We start from the raw sequence: 22288 nt of genomic DNA, 5'->3' as shown, positions 1-22288 counted from the left end.
TAATACCTATCATTTCACATCTTCTCTCACTCAGTAATAATACCTATCGTTTCACATCTTCACTCAGTAATAAGGTTTCACATCTTCACTCAGTAATAATACCTATCGTTTCACATCTTCACTCAGTAATAATAACTATCGTTTCACATCTTCACTCAGTAATAATACCTATCGTTTCACATCTTCTCTCATCAGTAATAATACCTATCGTTTCACATCTTCACTCAGTAATAATACCTATCGTTTCACATCTTCTCTCACTCAGTAATAATACCTATCGTTTCACATCAGGTAATAATACCTATCGCTTTTCACATCTTCACTCAGTAATAATACCTATCGTTTCATCTTCACTCAGTAATAATACCTATCGTTTCACATCTTCTCTCACTCAGTAATAATACTATCGTTTCACATCTTCACTCAGTAATAATAACTATCGTTTCACATCTTCACTCAGTAATAATAACTATCGTTTCACATCTTCACTCAGTAATAATACCTATCGTTTCACATCTTCACTCAGTAATAATACCTATCGTTTCACATCTTCACTCAGTAATAATACCATCGTTTCACATCTTCACTCAGTAATAATACCTATCGTTTCACATCTTCACTCAGTAATAATAACTATCGTTTCACATCTTCACTCAGTAATAATACCTAGGGTTTCACATCTTCTCTCACTCAGTAATAATACCTATCGTTTCACATCTTCTCTCACTCAGTAATAATACCTATCGTTTCACATCTTCACTCAGTAATAATAACTATCATTTCACATCTTCTCTCACTCAGTAATAATACCTATCGTTTCACATCTTCTCTCACTTAGTAATAATAACTATCGTTTCACATCTTCACTCAGTAATAATACCTATCGTTTCACATCTTCACTCAGTAATAATACCTATCGTTTCACATCTTCACTCAGTAATAATACCTATCGTTTCACATCTTCACTCAGTAATAATAACTAGAGTTTCACATCTTCACTCAGTAATAATACCTATCGTTTCACATCTTCTCTCACTCAGTAATAATACCTATCGTTTCACATCTTCTCTCACTCAGTAATAATACCTAGTTTCACATCTTCACTCAGTAATAATAACTATCATTTCACATCTTCTCTCACTCAGTAATAATACCTATCGTTTCACATCTTCTCTCACTTAGTAATAATAACTATCGTTTCACATCTTCACTCAGTAATAATACCTATCGTTTCACATCTTCACTCAGTAATAATACCTATCGTTTCACATCTTCACTCAGTAATAATAACTATCATTTCACATCTTCTCTCACTCAGTAATAATACCTATCGTTTCACATCTTCACTCAGTAATAATAACTATCGTTTCACATCTTCACTCAGTAATAATACCTATCGTTTCACATCTTCTCTCACTCAGTAATAATACCTATCGTTTCACATCTTCTCTCACTCAGTAATAATACCTATCGTTTCACATCTTCACTCAGTAATAATAACTATCGTTTCACGTCTTCTCTAACTCAGTAATAATACCTATCGTTTCACATCTTCACTCAGTAATAATACCTATCGTTTCACATCTTCACTCAGCATCTTCTCTAACTCAGTAATAATACCTATCGTTTCACATCTTCTCTCACTCAGTAATAATACCTATCGTTTCACATCTTCTCTCACTCAGTAATAATACCTATCGTTTCACATCTTCTCTCACTCAGTAATAATACCTATCGTTTCACATCTTCTCTCACTCAGTAATAATACCTATCGTTTCAAATCTTCACTCAGTAATAATACCTATCGTTTCACATCTTCACTCAGTAATAATACCTATCGTTTCACATCTTCTCTCACTTAGTAATAATACCTATCGTTTCACATGTCTTCTCTCACTCAGTAATAATACCTATCGTTTCACATCTTCTCTCACTTAGTAATAATAACTATCGTTTCACATCTTCTCTCACTCAGTAATAATAACTATCGTTTCACATCTTCTCTCACTTAGTAATAATACCTATCGTTTCACATCTTCTCTCACTTAGTAATAATACCTATCGTTTCACATGTCTTCTCTCACTCAGTAATAATAACTATCGTTTCACATGTCTTCTCTCACTTAGTAATAATACCTATCGTTTCACATGTCTTCTCTCACTCAGTAATAATAACTATCGTTTCACATGTCTTCTCTCACTCAGTAATAATAACTATCGTTTCACATCACAACTCTCCTTTCATATAACCTCACACACTAAGTTAAAACTACACACTGCTGTATACTTGATGGACTGGGGCTTGGCTAGTCCTCCATCCGTGGCCCACAACTGCTGGGCTATCTTAGAAAAGCTGTGATGAGACTGAGGAAAGAGCTCCATTCACCTCCATTCACCTCCATAGGATAATATTTTGTGGAGCTTCAGGGGAATAGAGAGATCTGTTTGTTTAAGGATGATCAAATCCAATTGTATTAATCATATGGGTCAAATGCAACAGGTGTAGACCCTTACAGCGTCAATGTGGAGACTATATACAGGGGGGTACCAGTACAGAGTCAATTTGGAGGCTATATACAGGGGGTACTGGTACAGTCAATGTGGAGGCTATATACAGGGGGTACCGGTACAGAGTCAATGTGGAGGTTATATACAGGGGGTATACAGAGTCAATGTGGAGGTTATATACAGGGGGTAGCGGAACAGAGTCAATGTGGAAACTAATCCAGGGGGTACTGGTACAGTCAATGTGGAGGGTCAGTCACAGAGTCAATGTGGAGGCTATATACTACCGGTACAGAGTCAATGTGGAGGTTATATACAGGGGGTAGCGGAACAGAGTCAATGTGGAAACACAGGGGGTCTGTGACAGGGGGTACCGGTACAGAGTCAATGTGGAGGCTATATATGGGGGGTACCGGTACAGAGTCAATGTGGAGGTTATATACAGGGGGTAGCGGAACAGAGTCAATGTGGAAACTATATACAGGGGGTACCGGTACAGAGTCAATGTGGATGCTATATACAGGGGGTACCGGTACAGAGTCAATGTGGAGGCTATATACAGGGGTACCGGTACAGAGTCAATGTGGAGGCTATATACAGGGGCACCGGTACAGAGTCAATGTGGAGGCTATATACAGGGGGTACTGGTACAGAGTCAATGTGGAAACTATATACAGGGGGTAGTACAGAGTCAATGTGGATGCTATATACAGGGGGTACCGGTACAGAGTCAATGTGGAGGCTATATACAGGGGGTACCGGTACAGAGTCAATGTGGAGGCTATATACAGGGGCACCGGTACAGAGTCAATGTGGAGGCTATATACAGGGGGTACTGGTACAGAGTCAATGTGGAGACTATATACAGGGGGTAGCGGAACAGAGTCAATGTGGAGACTATATTACTGGTATAGAGTCAATGTGGTGGCTATATACAGGGGGTACCGGTACAGAGTCAGTGTGGAGACTATATACAGGGGGTACCGGTACAGAGTCAATGTGGTGGCTATATACAGGGGTACCGGTACAGAGTCAATGTGGAGACTATATACAGGGGGTAACGGTACAGAGTCAATGTGGAGGCTATATACAGGGGGTATCGGTACAGAGTCAATGTGGAGGCTGTATACAGGGGTATCGGTACAGAGTCAATGTGGACGCTATTACAGGGGTACCGGTACAGAGTCAATGTGGAGACTATATACAGGGGACCGGTACAGAGTCAATGTAACTATATCTACCGGTACAGAGTCAATTATATTACCGGTACAGAGTCAATGTGGAGACTATATATAGTAAGAGTCAATGTGGAGGCTATATACAGGGGGTACCAGTACAGAGTCAATGTGGAGACTATATACAGGGGTACCAGTACAGAGTCAATGTGGAGGTTATATACAGGGGGTACCGGTACAGAGTCAATGTGGAGGCTATATACAGGGGTACCGGTACAGAGTCAATGTGGAGGCTATATACAAGGGGTACCGGTACAGAGTCAATGTGGAGACTATATACAGGGGTACCGGTACAGAGTCAATGTGGACGCTATATACAGGGGGTACCGGTACAGAGTCAATGTGGAGACTATATCATCGGTACAGAGTCAATGTGGAGGCTATATACAGGGGGGTACCAGTACAGAGTCAATGTGGAGATCCACAGGGGTACCAGTACAGAGTCAATGTGGAGGTTATATACAGGGGGTCCCAGAGTCAATGTGGAGGCTATATACCGGTACAGAGTCAATGTGGAGGCTATATACAAGGGGTACCGGTACAGAGTCAATGTGGAGCTATATGTACCGGTACAGAGTCAATGTGGAGGCTATATACAGGGGCTACCGGTACAGAGTCAATGTGGAGGCTATATACAGGGTGTTACCGGTACAGAGTCAATGTGGAGGCTATATACAGGGTATTACGGTATAGAGTCAATGTGGAGACTATATACAGGGGTACCGGTACAGAGTCAATGTGGAGGCTATATACCGGTATAGAGTCAATGTGGAGACTATATACAGGGGGTACCGGTACAGAGTCAATGTGGAGGCTATATACAGGGGGTACCGGTACAGAGTCAATGTGGAGGCTATATACAGGGGTACCGGTACAGAGTCAATGTGGAGGCTATATACAGGGGGTACCGGTACAGAGTCAATGTGGAGGCTATATACAACGGTATAGAGTCAATGTGGAGACTATATACAGGGGGTAGTACAGAGTCAATGTGGAGGCTATATACAGGGGGACCGGTACAGAGTCAATGTGGAGGCTATATACAGGGGGTACCGGTACAGAGTCAATGTGGAGGCTATATACAGTACGGTATAGAGTCAATGTGGAGACTATATACAGGGGGTACCGGTACAGAGTCAATGTGGAGACTATATACAGGGGGTACCGGTACAGAGTCAATGTGGAGGCTATATACAGGGTGTTACGGTACAGAGTCAATGTGGAGACTATATACAGGGGGTACTGGTACAGAGTCAATGTGGAGGCTATATACAGGGTGTTACCGGTACAGAGAAATTATACTGATTATACTCAGACAGGGACCAAAACGTTTCGGCATATTGGACACAGAACGATACACATGGGATATTTTCGCAAACACATACAGATGTAGAATCTTAATTTGAGCCAGTTTGCTAAAGCAGGAAAAATAATTCTGCAGCAACAGGAAATGTGAATTATTAAATTGATTCTGATTTATGGACAATTCTTTTTCCATGACGTCAAAGTGGAAATGACAAACTTCAGAAGCCTTTTTTTAACCTCAAATACACTTCAAGTTTAGAAATGTCCTTTCTTAAAGTTACTATTGAAAAATCCCAGAGACCTTATAATCTTCACGTTAGTAGACAAGAAAAAAGAGAGGGATTGCCTAGAGACAGACAGGATGAGATAGAAAGATACAGAAAGGGTGGACATGAAATCCCTCTCCTGGTCAGTCATTGTGACTGTGTATGCTGAGGGAAATTCCTCTCCTGGTCAGTCATTGTGACTGTGTATGCTGAGGGAAATCCCTCTCCTGGTCAGTCATTGTGACTGTATGCTGGGAAATCCCTCTCCTGGTCAGTCCTGGTATGCAGTCCTGGTCAGTCATTGTGACTGTGTATGCTGAGGGAAATCCCTCTCCTGGTCAGTCATTGTGACTGTGTATGCTGAGGGAAATTCCTCTCCTGGTCAGTCATTGTGACTGTGTATGCTGAGGGAAATCCCTCTCCTGGTCAGTCATTGTGACTGTGTATGCTGAGGGAAATGGGGTGACTTTTGACTACGACAACAGAACTAATTAACAGACAGGATCTGAGATGTGAAGTGTGGCTGCTCGTCGAGACTTAACAGCCACCGACAATTACTCAATACATCACCATTTACCACATTGATTTTAAGTTTAGAATTGATTTTTTCTAATGCAACTGAAAAAGCAAGCTCACATCTGAGACCCAGAAAGGACAGATTTGATTGTGTTACAGTGAACACTGAATCATTCCCAGCAGCTAGGATATTACATGTTTGTCTTTAGTTGTCCATGGATACATTTAAATCTCATTTTTATTTATATATATATATATATAGAAAGAATGGGCGTATAAACCCACACTCTTTGTGTCTGGAAAGAAGAGAGTTCAGGGAAAATAAATTACACAACTGTTTCTTTCTCTGCAGAGAGGCCTGTCATCTCCAACAAACATCGTCTGGTCAGTAGATCCACAGGTGCTGCAGGGGTCTTCTAGTCCCACAGCCCATCAACATCAACCCCAGTGTTGTTGTAAAACCATGGTCATTACACACACCGTTAAGTGTATGGCCATTGCCAAGGGTTAACCAATCCCCTCAGACCATCCTGCAGGCTTGACCAATCAGGGATAACGGGGGGCATGACGTGTGACTGTAGGCTGGGCCTTAAAACATTGGGAGAGGAATCAATAGAGGGAATGAGGATGGGGGGGAGGAGGAAGATGAGACAGTCCACGATGTCCATCCATTCCACAGAGATCTTTTAGCTTTGGGTTCTGCTTCTGACCCCTCATGTGTATCTTTTACACTAGCTGTCAATAAACAGACTGTCTCAAGCGTTAACACATCTCATGCTGCTATATCATCAGGACAGTGAAGTGTGAAGGAAGGAGAGTGCCTAAAACCAGCCATTTTGTTACGGTGTGTGATCAGTGCACAATAAAGCCCTTTTTGTGGGGTAAAACCCATTCTGATTGTCTGGACCTGGCTCCCCAGTGGGTGGATCTGGCTCCCAAGGGGAAGGCCTGCACCACTGCTCAGTCATGTGAAATCCATAGATTAGGGGCCTAATTTATTTATTTCAATTGACTGATTTCCTTCTATGAACTGTAACTCAGTTAAATATTTGAAATTGTTGCATGTCGCGTTTATATTTCTGTTCAGTGTACGTGCATGTCTTTTGTCTACAGTAAAGCACACTGTACAGTAACATTACATATGGTGCTGTGGCTTTCCTCATGCATGGAAAGCTATGAATATAAAGTGAGTTGAGTTTTTCACCCGTCTCTTGTGGTGTGATGTGGTGGACAGATCTGCTAGGCTGAAAGATTGCAATACAGTGTGTGCTGTCACAAACGTAAACGCGCCGGGCTAGTCTGGGATATATAGAGGACTGATAGCGCTGGGCTAGTCTGGGATATATAGAGGACTGATAGCGCTGGGCTAGTCTGGGATATATAGAGGAATGATAGCACTGGGCTAGTCTGGGATATATAGAGGACTGAGCACCAGGCTAGTCTGGGATATATAGAGGACTGATAGCACCGGGCTAGTCTGGGATATATAGAGGACTGATAGCACTGGGCTAGTCTGGGATATGTAGAGGACTGATAGCACCGGGCTAGTCTGGGATATATAGAGGACTGAAAGCACTGGGCTAGTCTGGGATAAATAGAGGACTGATAGCACTGGGCTAGTCTGGGATGTATAGAGGACTGATAGCACTGGGCTAGTCTGGGATATATAGAGGACTGATAGCACTGGGCTAGTCTGGGATATATAAAGGACTGATAGCACTGGGCTAGTCTGGGATATATAGAGGACTGATAGCACTGGGCTATTCTGGGATATATAGAGGACTGATAGCACTGGGCTAGTCTCGGATATGTAGAGGACTGATAGCACCGGGCTAGTCTGGGATATATAGAGGACTGAAAGCACTGGGCTAGTCTGGGATAAATAGAGGACTGATAGCACTGGGCTAGTCTGGGATGTATAGAGGACTGATAGCACTGGGCTAGTCTGGGATATATAGAGGACTGATAGCACTGGGCTATTCTGGGATATATAAAGGACTGATAGCACTGGGCTAGTCTGGGATATATAGAGGACTGATAGCACTGGGCTATTCTGGGATATATAGAGGACTGATAGCACTGGGCTAGTCTCGGATATATAGAGGACTGATAGCACTGGGCTAGTCTGGGATATATAGAGGACTGATAGCACTGGGCTAGTCTGGGATATATAGAGGACTGATAGCACTGGGCTATTCTGGGATATATAGAGGACTGATAGCACTGGGCTAGTCTGGGATATATAGAGGACTGATAGCACTGGGCTATTCTGGGATATATAGAGGACTGATAGCACCGGGCTAGTCTGGGATATATAGAGGATTAGTTCCTCACTGGCTGTGTCCTGGAGTTGTGTCCTATCCTAATAGTTTCTTGCTGAATGTTTCCCTGGAGTTGTGTCCTGTCCTCCTAGATCCTCGCTGAATGTTTCCCTGGAGTTGTGTCCTGTTCTCCTAGTTCCTCGCTGAATGTTTCCCTGGAGTTGTGTCCTGTTCTCCTAGTTCCTTGTTGGATGTTTCCCTGGAGTTGTATCCTGTTCTCCTAGTTCCTTGTTGGATGTTTCCTGGAGTTGTGTCCTGTTCTCCTAGTTCCTCGCTGAATGTTTCCCTGGAGTTGTGTCCTGTTCTCCTAGTTCCTCGTTTGATGTTTCCTGGAGTTGTGTCCTGTTCTCCTAGTTCCTCGTTGGATGTTTCCTGGAGTTGTGTCCTGTTCTCCTAGTTCCTCGCTGAATGTTTCCCTGGAGTTGTGTCCTGTTCTCCTTGTTCCTCGTTGGATGTTTCCTGGAGTTGTGTCCTGTCCTCCTAGATCCTCGTTGAATGTTTCCCTGGAGTTGTGTCCTGTTCTCCTAGATCCTCGCTGAATGTTTCCCTGGAGTTGTGTCCTGTTCTCCTAGTTCCTCGTTGGATGTTTCCTGGAGTTATGTCCTGTTCTCGTAGATCCTCGTTGGATGTTTCCCTGGAGTTGTGTCCTGTCCTCCGAGTTCCTCGCTGAATGTTTCCTGGAGTTGTGTCCTGTCCTCCTAGATCCTCGTTGAATGTTTCCCTGGAGTTGTGTCCTGTTCTCCTAGATCCTCGTTGAATGTTTCCCTGGAGTTGTGTCCTGTTCTCCTAGATCCTTGTTGGATGTTTCCCTGGAGTTGTGTCCTGTTCTCCTAGATCCTTGTTGAATGTTTCCCTGGAGTTGTGTCCTGTTCTCCTAGATCCTCGTTGAATGTTTCCCTGGAGTTGTGTCCTGTTCTCCTAGATCCTTGTTGGATGTTTCCCTGGAGTTGTGTCCTGTTCTCCTAGATCCTCGCTGAATGTTTCCCTGGAGTTGTGTCCTGTTCTCCTAGTTCCTCGTTGGATGTTTCCTGGAGTTGTGTCCTGTTCTCGTAGATCCTCGTTGGATGTTTCCCTGGAGTTGTGTCCTGTCCTCCGAGTTCCTCGCTGAATGTTTCCCTGGAGTTGTGTCCTGTCCTCCTAGATCCTCGCTGAATGTCTCCCTGGAGTTGTGTCCTATCCTAATAGTTCCTCGTTGGATGTTTCCCTGGAGTTGTGTCCTGTTCTCCTAGTTCCTTGCTCAATGTTTCCCTGGAGTTGTGTCCTGTTCTCCTAGTTCCTCGTTGGATGTTTCCCTGGAGTTGTATCCTGTTCTCCTCGTTCCTCGTTGGATGTTTCCTGGAGTTGTGTCCTGTTCTCCTAGTTCCTCGCTGAATGTTTCCCTGGAGTTGTGTCCTGTTCTCCTAGTTCCTCGTTTGATGTTTCCTGGAGTTGTGTCCTGTTCTCCTAGTTCCTCGCTGAATGTTTCCCTGGAGTTGTGTCCTGTTCTCCTAGTTCCTCGCTGAATGTTTCCCTGGAGTTGTGTCCTGTTCTCCTAGTTCCTCGCTGAATGTTTCCCTGGAGTTGTGTCCTGTTCTCCTTGTTCCTCGTTGGATGTTTCCTGGAGTTGTGTCCTGTTCTCATAGTTTCTCGCTGAAAGTTTCCCTGGAGTTGTGTCCTGTCCTCCTAGTTTCTCGTTGAATGTGTCCTGGAGTTGTGTCCTGTCCTCCTAGTTCCTCGCTGAATGTTTCCCTGGAGTTGTGTCCTGTCCTCCTAGTTTCTCGTTGAATGTGTCCTGGAGTTGTGTCCTGTCCTCCAAGATCCTCGTTGAATGTTTCCTGGAGTTGTGTCCTGTTCTCCTAGTTCCTCGTTGGATGTTTCCCTGGAGTTGTGTCCTGTTCTCCTAGATCCTCGTTGGATGTTTCCCTGGAGTTGTGTCCTGTTCTCCTAGTTCCTCGTTTGATGTTTCCCTGGAGTTGTGTCCTGTTCTCCTAGTTCCTCGTTGGATGTTTCCTGGAGTTGTGTCCTGTTCTTGTAGATCCTCGTTGGATGTTTCCTGGAGTTGTGTCCTGTCCTCCTAGATCCTCGTTGAATGTTTCCCTGGAGTTGTGTCCTGTTCTCCTAGATCCTTGTTGGATGTTTCCCTGGAGTTGTGTCCTGTTCTCCTAGATCCTCGCTGAATGTTTCCCTGGAGTTGTGTCCTCTTCTCGTAGATCCTCGTTGGATGTTTCCCTGGAGTTGTGTCCTGTTCTCCTAGTTCCTCGCTGAATGTTTCTCTGGAGTTGTGTCCTGTTCTCCTAGTTCCTCGTTGGATGTTTCCTGGAGTTGTGTCCTGTCCTCCTAGATCATCGTTGAATGTTTCCCTGGAGTTGTGTCCTGTTCTCCTAGATCCTCGCTGAATGTTTCCCTGGAGTTGTGTCCTGTTCTCCTAGTTCCTCGTTGGATGTTTCCTGGAGTTGTGTCCTGTTCTCGTAGATCCTCGTTGGATGTTTCCCTGGAGTTGTGTCCTGTCCTCTCCTAGAGTGAATGTTCTAGATCCTCCTCTGAGTTCCTGTTCTCCTAGATCCTTGCTGAATGTTTCCTGGAGTTGTGTCCTGTCCTCCTAGATCCTCGTTGAATGTTTCCCTGGAGTTGTGTCCTGTTCTCCTAGATCCTTGTTGGATGTTTCCCTGGAGTTGTGTCCTGTTCTCCTAGATCCTCGCTGAATGTTTCCCTGGAGTTGTGTCCTGTTCTCGTAGATCCTCGTTGGATGTTTCCCTGGAGTTGTGTCCTGTTCTCCTAGTTCCTCGCTGAATGTTTCCCTGGAGTTGTGTCCTGTTCTCCTAGATCCTCGTTGAATGTTTCCTGGAGTTGTGTCCTGTTCTCGTAGATCCTCGTTGGATGTTTCCCTGGAGTTGTGTCCTGTCCTCTGAGTTCCTCGCTGAATGTTTCCTGGAGTTGTGTCCTGTCCTCCTAGATCCTCGTTGAATGTTTCCCTGGAGTTGTGTCCTGTTCTCGTAGATCCTCGTTGGATGTTTCCCTGGAGTTGTGTCCTGTTCTCCTAGTTCCTCGCTGAATGTTTCCCTGGAGTTGTGTCCTGTTCTCCTAGATCCTCGTTGAATGTTTCCTGGAGTTGTGTCCTGTTCTCGTAGATCCTCGTTGGATGTTTCCCTGGAGTTGTGTCCTGTCCTCCGAGTTCCTCGCTGAATGTTTCCTGGAGTTGTGTCCTGTTCTCCTAGTTCCTCGTTGGATGTTTCCTGGAGTTGTGTCCTGTTCTCGTAGATCCTCGTTGGATGTTTCCCTGGAGTTGTGTCCTGTCCTCCGAGTTCCTCGCTGAATGTTTCCTGGAGTTGTGTCCTGTCCTCCTAGATCCTTGTTGAATGTTTCCTGGAGTTGTGTCCTGTTCTCCTAGTTCCTTGCTGAATGTTTCCTGGAGTTGTGTCCTGTTCTCCTAGTTCCTCGCTGAATGTTTCCTGGAGTTGTGTCCTGTTCTCCTAGATCCTCGCTGAATGTTTCCTGGAGTTGTGTCCTGTTCTCGTAGATCCTCGTTGGATGTTTCCCTGGAGTTGTGTCCTGTTCTCCTAGATCCTCGTTGAATGTTTCCTGGAGTTGTGTCCTGTTCTCCTAGTTCCTCGTTGAATGTTTCCCTGGAGTTGTGTCCTGTCCTCCTAGTTCCTCGCTGGCTGTTTCTGTTCAGACCGATTGCTCTGTTCTGGCATTGCTCCAACAGAACTAACTGGCAGGCAGTCATGCCCACTGTCCAGAACTGTCCAATCTGTGTGTGGACATTGGAGCGGCTGTCAGTGTTCATGTCTGACCAGGTTTGTTGCAAAGCTACTCTTGAGAAATATAGTTAGATACAGTTGACCTAGTACTGCACTAGTGAACATGGCTACCAAACATGCATTCAATGGGCAACTAATTACATTCCGGATATTCTAACAGGAAGTATATGTAACCGACGTGAAATGGCGAGCTAGCTGTCACATATACAGTTTTTTCCCACAATTCCTGACATTTAATCCTAGTAAAAATTCCCTGTCTTAGGTCAGTTAGGATCACCACTTTATTTGAAGGATGCGAAATGCCAGAATAATTGTAGAGAGAATGATTTATTTCAGCTTTTGTTTCTTTCATCACATTCCCAGTGGGTCAGATGTTTACATACACTCAATTAGTATTTGGTATCATTGCCTTTAAATTGTTTAACTTTGGTCAAACGTTTTGGGTAGCCTTCCACAAGCTTACCACAATAAGTTGGGTGCATTTTGGGCCCATTTCTCCTGACAGAGCTGGTGTAACTGAGTCAGGTTTGTAGGCCATTTTGCCACAACTTTGGAAGTATGCTTGGGGTCATTGTCCATTTGGAAGACCCATTTGCGACCAAGCTTTAACCTCCTGGCTGATGTTTTGAGATGTTGCTTCAATATATCCACATAATTTTCCGTTCCCCATGATGCCATCTATTTTGTGAAGTGCACCAGTCCCTCCTGCAGTAAAACACCCCCACAACATGATGCTGCCACCCCCGGTGCTTCACGGTTGTGAAGGTGTTATCCGGCTTGCAAGCCTCCTCCTTTTTCCTCCTAACATAACGATGGTCATTATGGCCAAACAGTCCTATTTTTGTTTCATCAGACCAGAGGACATTTCTCCAAACAGTACGATCTTTGTCCCCATGTGCAGTTGCAAACCATAGTCTGGCTTTTTTTTATGGTGGTTTTGGAGCAGTTCATACTGTACGGCCTTTCAGGTTACGTCGATATAGGACTCGTTTTTAGTTACGTCGATATAGGACTCGTTTTTACTGTGGATATAGATACTATTATACCTGTTTCCTCCAGCATCTTCACAAGGTCCTTTGCTGTTGTTCTGGGATTGATTTGCACTTTTCTCACCAATGTACGTTCATCTCTAGGAGACAGAACACGTCTCCTTCCTGAGCAGTATGACGGACCATTGGGGTTTATACTTGCGTGCTATTGTTTGTACAGATAAATGTGGTACATTCAGGTGTTTGGAAATTGCTCCCAAGGATGAGCCAGACTTGTGGAGGTCTACCATTTTTTTTTCTGAGCCCTTGGCTCATTTTTTGGGGGATTTTCCCATCATGTCAAGCAAAGAGGCACTGAGTTTGAAGGTAGGCCTTGAAATACAACCACAGGTACACCTCCAATTGACTCAAATTATGTCAATTAGCCTATCAGAAGCTTCTAAAGCCATGACATCATTTTCTGGAATTTTCCAAGCTGTTTAAAGGCACAGTCAACTTAGTGTATGTAAACGTCTGACCCACTGGAATTGTGATACAGTGAATTATATGTGAAATAATCTGTCTGTAAACAATTGTTGGGAAAATGACTTGTGTCATGTACAAAGTTGTTTTCCTAACCGACTTGACAAAACTATAGTTTGTTAAAACAAGAAATTTGTGGAGAGGTTTAAAAACTAGTTTTAATGACGCCAAACTAAGTGTATGTAAACTTCCGACTTCACCTGTACATGTATTTGACTTTGACATGACTTTTACCGCAGAGATCCTATTAACTTAGTAATATGCAATTTGATGTTTTTTCACCCCCCACATGATCGCAGTCCACAGGATTCTAGCCAAATGCTGATAACATTGATAAAATGTCTACCAGGTGGACTCTGTGTTGTTGTACCACAGGGCTTCCATTCAGTCACAGTAAGACATGGTATGTAGAGAGGGGCCTAAAGGAGGACTCTGTGTTGTTGTACCACAGGGCTTCCATGCAGTCACAGTAAGACATGGTATGTAGAGAGGGGCCTAAAGGAGGACTCTGTGTTGTTGTACCACAGGGCTTCCATACAGTCACAGTAAGACATGGTATGTAGAGAGGGGCCTAAAGGAGGACTCTGTGTTGTACCACAGGGCTTCCATTCAGTCACAGTAAGACATGGTATGTAGAGAGGGGCCTAAAGGAGGACTCTGTGTTGTACCACAGGGCTTCCATTCAGTCACAGTAAGACATGGTATGTAGAGAGGGGCCTAAAGGAGGACTCTGTGTTGTACCACAGGGCTTCCATTCAGTCACAGTAAGACATGGTATGTAGAGAGGGGCCTAAAGGAGGACTCTGTGTTGTTGTACCACAGAGCTTCCATTCAGTCACAGTAAGACATGGTATGTAGAGAGGGGCCTAAAGGAGGACTCTGTGTTGTTGTACCACAGGGCTTCCATGCAGTCACAGTAAGACATGGTATGTAGAGAGGGGCCTAAAGGAGGACTCTGTGTTGTTGTACCACAGGGCTTCCATACAGTCACAGTAAGACATGGTATGTAGAGAGGGGCCTAAAGGAGGACTCTGTGTTGGGGCAGTCACAGTAAGACATGGTATGTAGGACTAAAGGAGGACTCTGTGCTGTTGTACCACAGAGCTTCCATTCAGTCACAGTAAGACATGGTATGTAGAGAGAGGCCTAAAGGAGGACTCTGTGTTGTTGTACCACAGAGCTTCCATTCAGTCACAGTAAGACATGGTATGTAGAGAGGGGCCTAAAGGAGGACTCTGTGTTGTTATACCACAGGGCTTCCATTCAGTCACAGTTCATTTGTACCTTTATTTAAGAACAAATTCTTATTTTCAATGACTTGGAACTAGGAACAGTGGGTGGGTTAACTGCCTTGTTCAGGGGCAGAACTAGACGCACGCACGCACGCACGCACGCACGCACGCACGCACGCACGCACGCACGCACGCACACACACACACACACACACACACACACACACACACACACACACACACACACACACACACACACACACACACACACACACACACACACACACACACACACACAGGAGCCGTCATTGTAGGTCGTCATTGTAAATAAGAATTTGTTCTTAACTGACTTGCCTAGTTAAATAAAGGTTAAATAAAATCCAATTTTAAAAAGCCTGAAGAAAGGACTCATGGAGAAGCAAATCATTTTTAATGTCCTTTCCCCATTTGGGGTGTTGTGTGTCAACGAAGCCGTACTGAAGGGAACATCCTTCCACCGTCTCCTTCTTGCCACGCTGGAAATGTGTGTCTGAGTGTTTCTCCTCTGGCGTGTGGAGATGACATGGTGTTATGTACGCACGGCCGCCTGTTGTGACAGATGGCAATTAGCCTTGCTGCTCTCTCTGAACGGACAGACGGTGTGTGTGTGTGTGTGTGTGTGTGTGTGTGTGTGTGTGTGTGTGTGTGTGTGTGTGTGTGTGTGTGTGTGTGTGTGTGTGTGTGTGTGTGTGTGTGTGTGTGTGTGTGTGTGTGTGTGTGTGTATATGTGTGCGTGTGCGTGTGCGTGTGCGTGTGTGTGTGTGTGTGTGTGTGTGTATTTGTGTGTGTGTATTTGTGTGTGTGTATTTGTGTGTGTGTGTGTGTGTGTGAATTATTTGCTGTGTTGAGTGTGCTGTTGCTATCCTCCCACTGACTGGGTGGGTTTGATCTGTGATCTCCTGTAGGTACTCTGAGGAGGAGATCAGGCAGAAGGTCTGCACCTTCAGACAGATGCTGATGGAGAAAGAAGGAGTGATCACCAGAGAGAGAGCACACACTGACCCAACGTAAGTCACACTCCCTACCATATCTCTCTCACTCCCTCTCTCTCTCACTCCCTCTCTCTCTCTCTCTCTCTCTCTCTCTCTCTCTCTCTCTCTCTCTCTCTCTCTCTCTCTCTCTCTCTCTCTCTCTCTCTCTCTCTCTCTCTCTCTCTCTCTCTCTCTCTCTCTCTGTGTGTCTCTGTGTCTCTCTGTGTCTCTGTCTCTCTCTCTCTGTCTCTCTCGCTCTGTCTCTGTCTCTCTTTCTCTCTCTTTCCCTCTCTATTTTCCTCTCTCTTTCCCTCTCTCTCTCTCTCTCTCTCTCTCTCTCTCTCTCTCTCTCTCTCTCTCTCTCTCTCTCTCTCTCTCTCTCTCTCTCTCTCTCTCTCTCTCTCTCTCTCCCTCTCTCTCTCTCTCTCTTTTCTCTCCCACACACACAAACACACACACACATACACCCCCGTCAACCCACCACACATCTGCATCAATTTAAATACAATAAGAGCACAGCCAGATGGTTATCACGACTAGTAGGACTGTCATCATCAGTGTCTGTTGACCTCTCTAGGCCAATCCTCTCTGTGAGGTAGTTAGTCATCATCAGTGTCTGTTGACCTCTCTTGGCCAATCCTCTCTGTGAGGTAGTTAGTCATCATCAGTGTCTGTTGACCTCTCTAGGCCAATCCTCTCTGTGAGGTAGTTAGTCATCATCAGTGTCTGTTGACCTCTCTTGGCCAATCCTCTCTGTGAGGTAGTTAGTCAACATCAGTGTCTGTTGACCTCTCTGTGAGGTAGTTAGTCATCATCAGTGTCTGCTGACCTCTCTTGGCCAATCCTCTCTGTGAGGTAGTTAGTCATCATCAGTGTCTGTTAACCTCTCTTTGCCAATCCTTTCTGTGAGGTAGTTAGTCTCATCAGTGTCTGTTGACCTCTCTTTGCGAAATCCTCTCTGTTAGTCATAGGATGGTGTTTCCATCCTGTCGTCCGGGCATAATTCTATGTAATGGCCTGATGTTCCGTGTTACAGAGGGCTGACTAATGACTGTCTCTCTCGGGCATCCACTGTCGCCTCGGCTGTGACCTGACATTTACCTATCCATCGACTCTATGGAAGGGGGCGGCAGGTAGCCTAGTGGTTAGAGTGTAGGGGCGGCAGGTAGCCTAGTGGTTAGAGTGTAGGGGCGGCAGGGTGGCCTAGTGGTTAGAGTGTAGGGGGGGTAGCCTAGTGGTTAGAGTGTAGGGGCGGCAGGGTAGCCTAGTGGTTAGAGTGTAGGGCGGCAGGGTAGCCTAGTGGTTAGAGTGTAGAGGCGGTAGGTAGTCTAGTGGTTAGAGTGTAGGGCGGTAGGTAGTCTAGTGGTTAGAGTGTAGAGGAGGCAGGGTAGCCTAGTGGTTAGAGTGTAGAGGCGGCAGGGTAGCCTAGTGGTTAGAGTGTAGGGGCGGCAGGGTAGCCTAGTGGTTAGAGTGTAGAGGCGGTAGGTAGTCTAGTGGTTAGAGTGTAGGGGCGGTAGGTAGTCTAGTGGTTAGAGTGTAGAGGAGGCAGGGTAGCCTAGTGGTTAGAGTGTAGAGGCGTCAGGGTAGCCTAGTGGTTAGAGTGTAGAGGCGGCAGGGTAGCCTAGTGGTTAGAGTGTAGGGCGGTAGGGTAGCCTAGTGGTTTGAGTGTAGGGGCGGCAGGGTAGCCTAGTGGTTAGAGTGTAGGGGCGGTAGGTAGCCTAGTCGTTAGAGTGTATGGGCGGTAGGTAGTCTAGTGGTTAGAGTGTAGGGGCGGTAGGTAGTCTAGTGGTTAGAGTGTAGGGGCGGCAGGTAGCCTAGTGGTTAGAGTGTAGGGGGGGCAGGGTAGTCTAGTGGTTAGAGTGTAGGGGGGGCAGGGTAGCCTAGTGGTTAGAGTGTAGGGGGGGCAGGGTAGCCTAGTGGTTAGAGTGTAGGGGGGGCAGGGTAGTCTAGTGGTTAGAGTGTAGGGGGGGCAGGGTAGTCTAGTGGTTAGAGTGTAGGGGGGGCATGTAGCCTAGTGGTTAGAGTGTAGGGGGGGGGCATGGTAGTCTAGTGGTTAGAGTGTAGGGGGGGCATGTAGCCTAGTGGTTAGAGTGTAGGGGGGCATGTAGCCTATTGGTTAGAGTGTAGGGGGGCATGTAGCCTAGTGGTTACAGTGTAGGGGGCATGTAGCCTAGTGGTTAGAGTGTAGGGGGGGCATGTAGCCTAGTGGTTAGAGTGTTGGACTCGTAACTGAGAGGCTGCAGGATTAAATCCCTGAGCTGACAAAGTAAACATCTGTTGTTCTGCTGGTAGCCTATTAAACACTCTGAATAGACTACATGTCATATTAAACACTCTGAATAGACTACATGTCATATTAACACTCTGAATAGACTACATGTCATATTAACACTCTGAATAGACTACATGTCATATTAAACACTCTGAATAGACTACATGTCATATTAACACTCTGAATAGACTACATGTCATATTAACACTCTGAATAGACTACATGTCATATCAACACTCTGAATAGACTACATGTCATATTAAACACTCTGAATAGACTACATGTCATATAAACACTCTGAATAGACTACATGTCATATAAACACTCTGAATAGACTACATGTCATATTAAACACTCTGAATAGACTACATGTCATATTAAACACTCTGAATAGACTACATGTCATATTAACACTCTGAATAGACTACATGTCATATTAAACAGTATATAAACACTCTGAATAGACTACATGTCATATAAACACTCTGAATAGACTACATGTCATATAAACACTCTGAATAGACTACATGTCATATTAAACACTCTGAATAGACTACATGTCATATTAAACAGTATATAAACATTCTGAATAGACTACATGTCATATAAACACTCTGAATAGACTACATGTCATATAAACACTCTGAATAGACTACATGTCATATTAAACACTCTGAATAGACTACATGTCATATTAACACTCTGAATACACCACATGTCATATTAACACTCTGAATAGACTACATGTCATATTAAACACTCTGAATAGACTACATGTCATATTAACACTCTGAATAGACTACATGTCATATTAAACACTCTGAATAGACTACATGTCATTTAAACACTCTGAATAGACTACATGTCATATTAAACACTCTGAATAGACTACATGTCATATTAACACTCTGAATAGACTACATGTCATATTAAACACTCTGAATAGACTACATGTCATATTAACACTCTGAATAGACTACATGTCATATTAACACTCTGAATAGACTACATGTCATATTAAACACTCTGAATAGACTACATGTCATATTAAACACTCTGAATAGACTACATGTCATATTAACACTCTGAATAGACTACATGTCATATTAACACTCTGAATAGACTACATGTCATATTAACACTCTGAATAGACTACATGTCATATTAACACTCTGAATAGACTACATGTCATATTAACACTCTGAATAGACTACATGTCATATTAACACTCTGAATAGACTACATGTCATATTAACACTCTGAATAGACTACATGTCATATTAAACAGTATATAAACACTCTGAATAGACTACATTTCATATTAAACACTCTGAATAGACTACATGTCATATTAAACACTCTGAATAGACTACATGTCATATTAAACACTCTGAATAGACTACATGTCATATCAAACACTCTGAATAGACTACATGTCATATTAACACTCTGAATAGACTACATGTTATATTAAACACTCTGAATAGGCTACATGTCATATTAAACAGTATATAAACACTCTGAATAGACTACATGTCATATAAAACACTCTGAATAGACTTCATGTCATATAAAACACTCTGAATAGACTACATGTCATATTAAACAGTATATAAACACTCTGAATAGACTACATGTCATATTAAACAGTATATAAACACTCTGAATAGACTTCATGTCATATAAAATACTCTGAATAGACTACATGTCATATTTAACACTCTGAATAGACTACATGTCATATTAAACAGTATATTAACACTCTGAATAGACTACATGTCATATTAACACTCTGAATAGACTACATGTCATATTAACACTCTGAATAGACTACATGTCATATTAAACACTCTGAATAGACTACATGTCATATTAAACACTCTGAATAGACTACATGTCATATTAAACAGTATATAAACACTCTGAATAGACTTCATGTCATATAAAACACTCTGAATAGACTACATGTCATATTAAACAGTATATTAACACTCTGAATAGACTACATGTCATATTAAACAGTATATAAACACTCTGAATAGACTTCATGTCATATTAAACAGTATATTAACACCCTGAATAGACTACATGTCATATTAACACTCTGAATAGACTACATGTCATATTAACACTCTGAATAGACTACATGTCATATTAAACACTCTGAATAGACTACATGTCATATTAAACACTCTGAATAGACTACATGTCATATAAACACTCTGAATAGACTACATGTCATATAAACACTCTGAATAGACTACATGTCATATTAAACACTCTGAATAGACTACATGTCATATTAACACTCTGAATAGACTACATGTCATATTAACACTCTGAATAGACTACATGTCATATTAACACTCTGAATAGACTACATGTCATATTAAACAGCATATTAAACACTGAATAGACTACATGTTATATTAAACACTCTGAATAGACTACATGTCATATTAACACTCTGAATAGACTACATGTTATATTAACACTCTGAATAGACTACATGTCATATAAACACTCTGAATAGACTACATGTCATATAAACACTCTGAATAGACTACATGTCATATAAACACTCTGAATAGACTACATGTCATATTAAACACTTTGAATAGACTACATGTCATATAAACACTCTGAATAGACTACATGTCATATTAAACACTCTGAATAGACTACATGTCATATTAACACTCTGAATAGACTACATGTCATATTAAACATCATATAAACACTCTGAATAGACTACATGTCATATTAACACTCTGAATAGACTCCATGTCATATTAACACTCTGAATAGACTACATGTCATATAAACACTCTGAATAGACTACATGTCATATTAAACATCATATAAACACTCTGAATAGACTACATGTCATATTAACACTCTGAATAGACTCCATGTCATATTAACACTCTGAATAGACTACATGTCATATAAACACTCTGAATAGACTACATGTCATATTAAACACTCTGAATAGACTACATGTCATATAAACACTCTGAATAGACTACATGTCATATTAACACTCTGAATAGACTACATGTCATATTAAACAGTATATAAACACTCTGAATAGACTACATGTCATATTAAACAGTATATAAACACTCTGAATAGACTTCATGTCATTTAAACAGTATACAAACACTCTGAATAGACTACATGTCATATTAACACTCTGAATAGACTACATGTCATATTAAACAGTATATTAACACTCTGAATAGACTACATGTCATATTAACACTCTGAATAGACTACATGTCATATTAAACAGTATATAAACACTCTGAATAGACTACATGTCATATTAACACTCTGAATAGACTACATGTCATATTAAACACTCTGAATAGACTACATGTCATATTAAACAGTATATAAACACTCTGAATAGACTACATGTCATATTAAACACTCTGAATAGACTACATGTCATATTAAACAGTATATAAACACTCTGAATAGACTACATGTCATATTAAACAGTATATAAACACTCTGAATAGACTACATGTCATATTAACACTCTGAATAGACTACATGTCATATTAACACTCTGAATAGACTACATGTCATATTAAACACTCTGAATAGACTACATGTCATATTAAACACTCTGAATAGACTACATGTCATATTAACACTCTGAATAGACTACATGTCATATTAAACACTCTGAATAGACTACATGTCATATTAAACACTCTGAATAGACTACATGTCATATTAAACACTCTGAATAGACTACATGTCATATAAACACTCTGAATAGACTACATGTCATATTAAACACTCTGAATAGACTACATGTCATATTAAACACTCTGAATAGACTACATGTCATTTTAACACTCTGAATAGACTACATGTTATATTAACACTCTGAATAGACTACATGTCATATTAACACTCTGAATAGACTACATGTCATATTAAACACTCTGAATAGACTACATGTCATATTAAACACTCTGAATAGACTACATGTCATATTAAACACTCTGAATAGACTACATGTCATATAAACACTCTGAATAGACTACATGTCATATTAAACACTCTGAATAGACTACATGTCATATTAAACAGCATATTAACACTCTGAATAGACCACATGTCATATAAACACTCTGAATAGACTACATGTCATATTAAACAGCATATTAACACTCTGAATAGACTACATGTCATATAAACACTCTGAATAGACTACATGTCATATTAAACAGCATATTAACACTCTGAATAGACTACATGTCATATAAACACTCTGAATAGACTACATGTCATATAAACACTCTGAATAGACTACATGTCATATAAACACTCTGAATAGACTACATGTCATATTAAA

General features: G+C 42.3%; 1 protein-coding gene across 4 annotated transcripts in view; it reads left to right on the top strand.

The window, feature by feature from the left end:
* Nucleotides 1-22288, top strand: part of LOC127933051 (serine/arginine repetitive matrix protein 3-like) — a 208999-nt gene that overhangs the window by 114615 nt on the left and 72096 nt on the right. For all 4 annotated transcript variants that reach the window (XR_008147048.1, XM_052529352.1, XM_052529351.1 and 1 more), the window contains one exon: nucleotides 15576-15677. Coding sequence is in view for 3 of the 4 variants with exons in the window: in XM_052529352.1 (XP_052385312.1) it covers nucleotides 15576-15677 (102 nt within the window). In the remaining variant the exon portion in view is untranslated. The remainder of the gene's footprint in view (nucleotides 1-15575; nucleotides 15678-22288) is intronic.

The sequence above is a fragment of the Oncorhynchus keta genome, chromosome 11 (assembly GCF_023373465.1).
Source record: "Oncorhynchus keta strain PuntledgeMale-10-30-2019 chromosome 11, Oket_V2, whole genome shotgun sequence".
Taxonomy (NCBI): domain Eukaryota; kingdom Metazoa; phylum Chordata; class Actinopteri; order Salmoniformes; family Salmonidae; genus Oncorhynchus; species Oncorhynchus keta.
The sequence above is the reverse complement of the archived record's forward strand: the minus strand, read 5'-3'. Positions and strand labels throughout refer to the sequence as shown.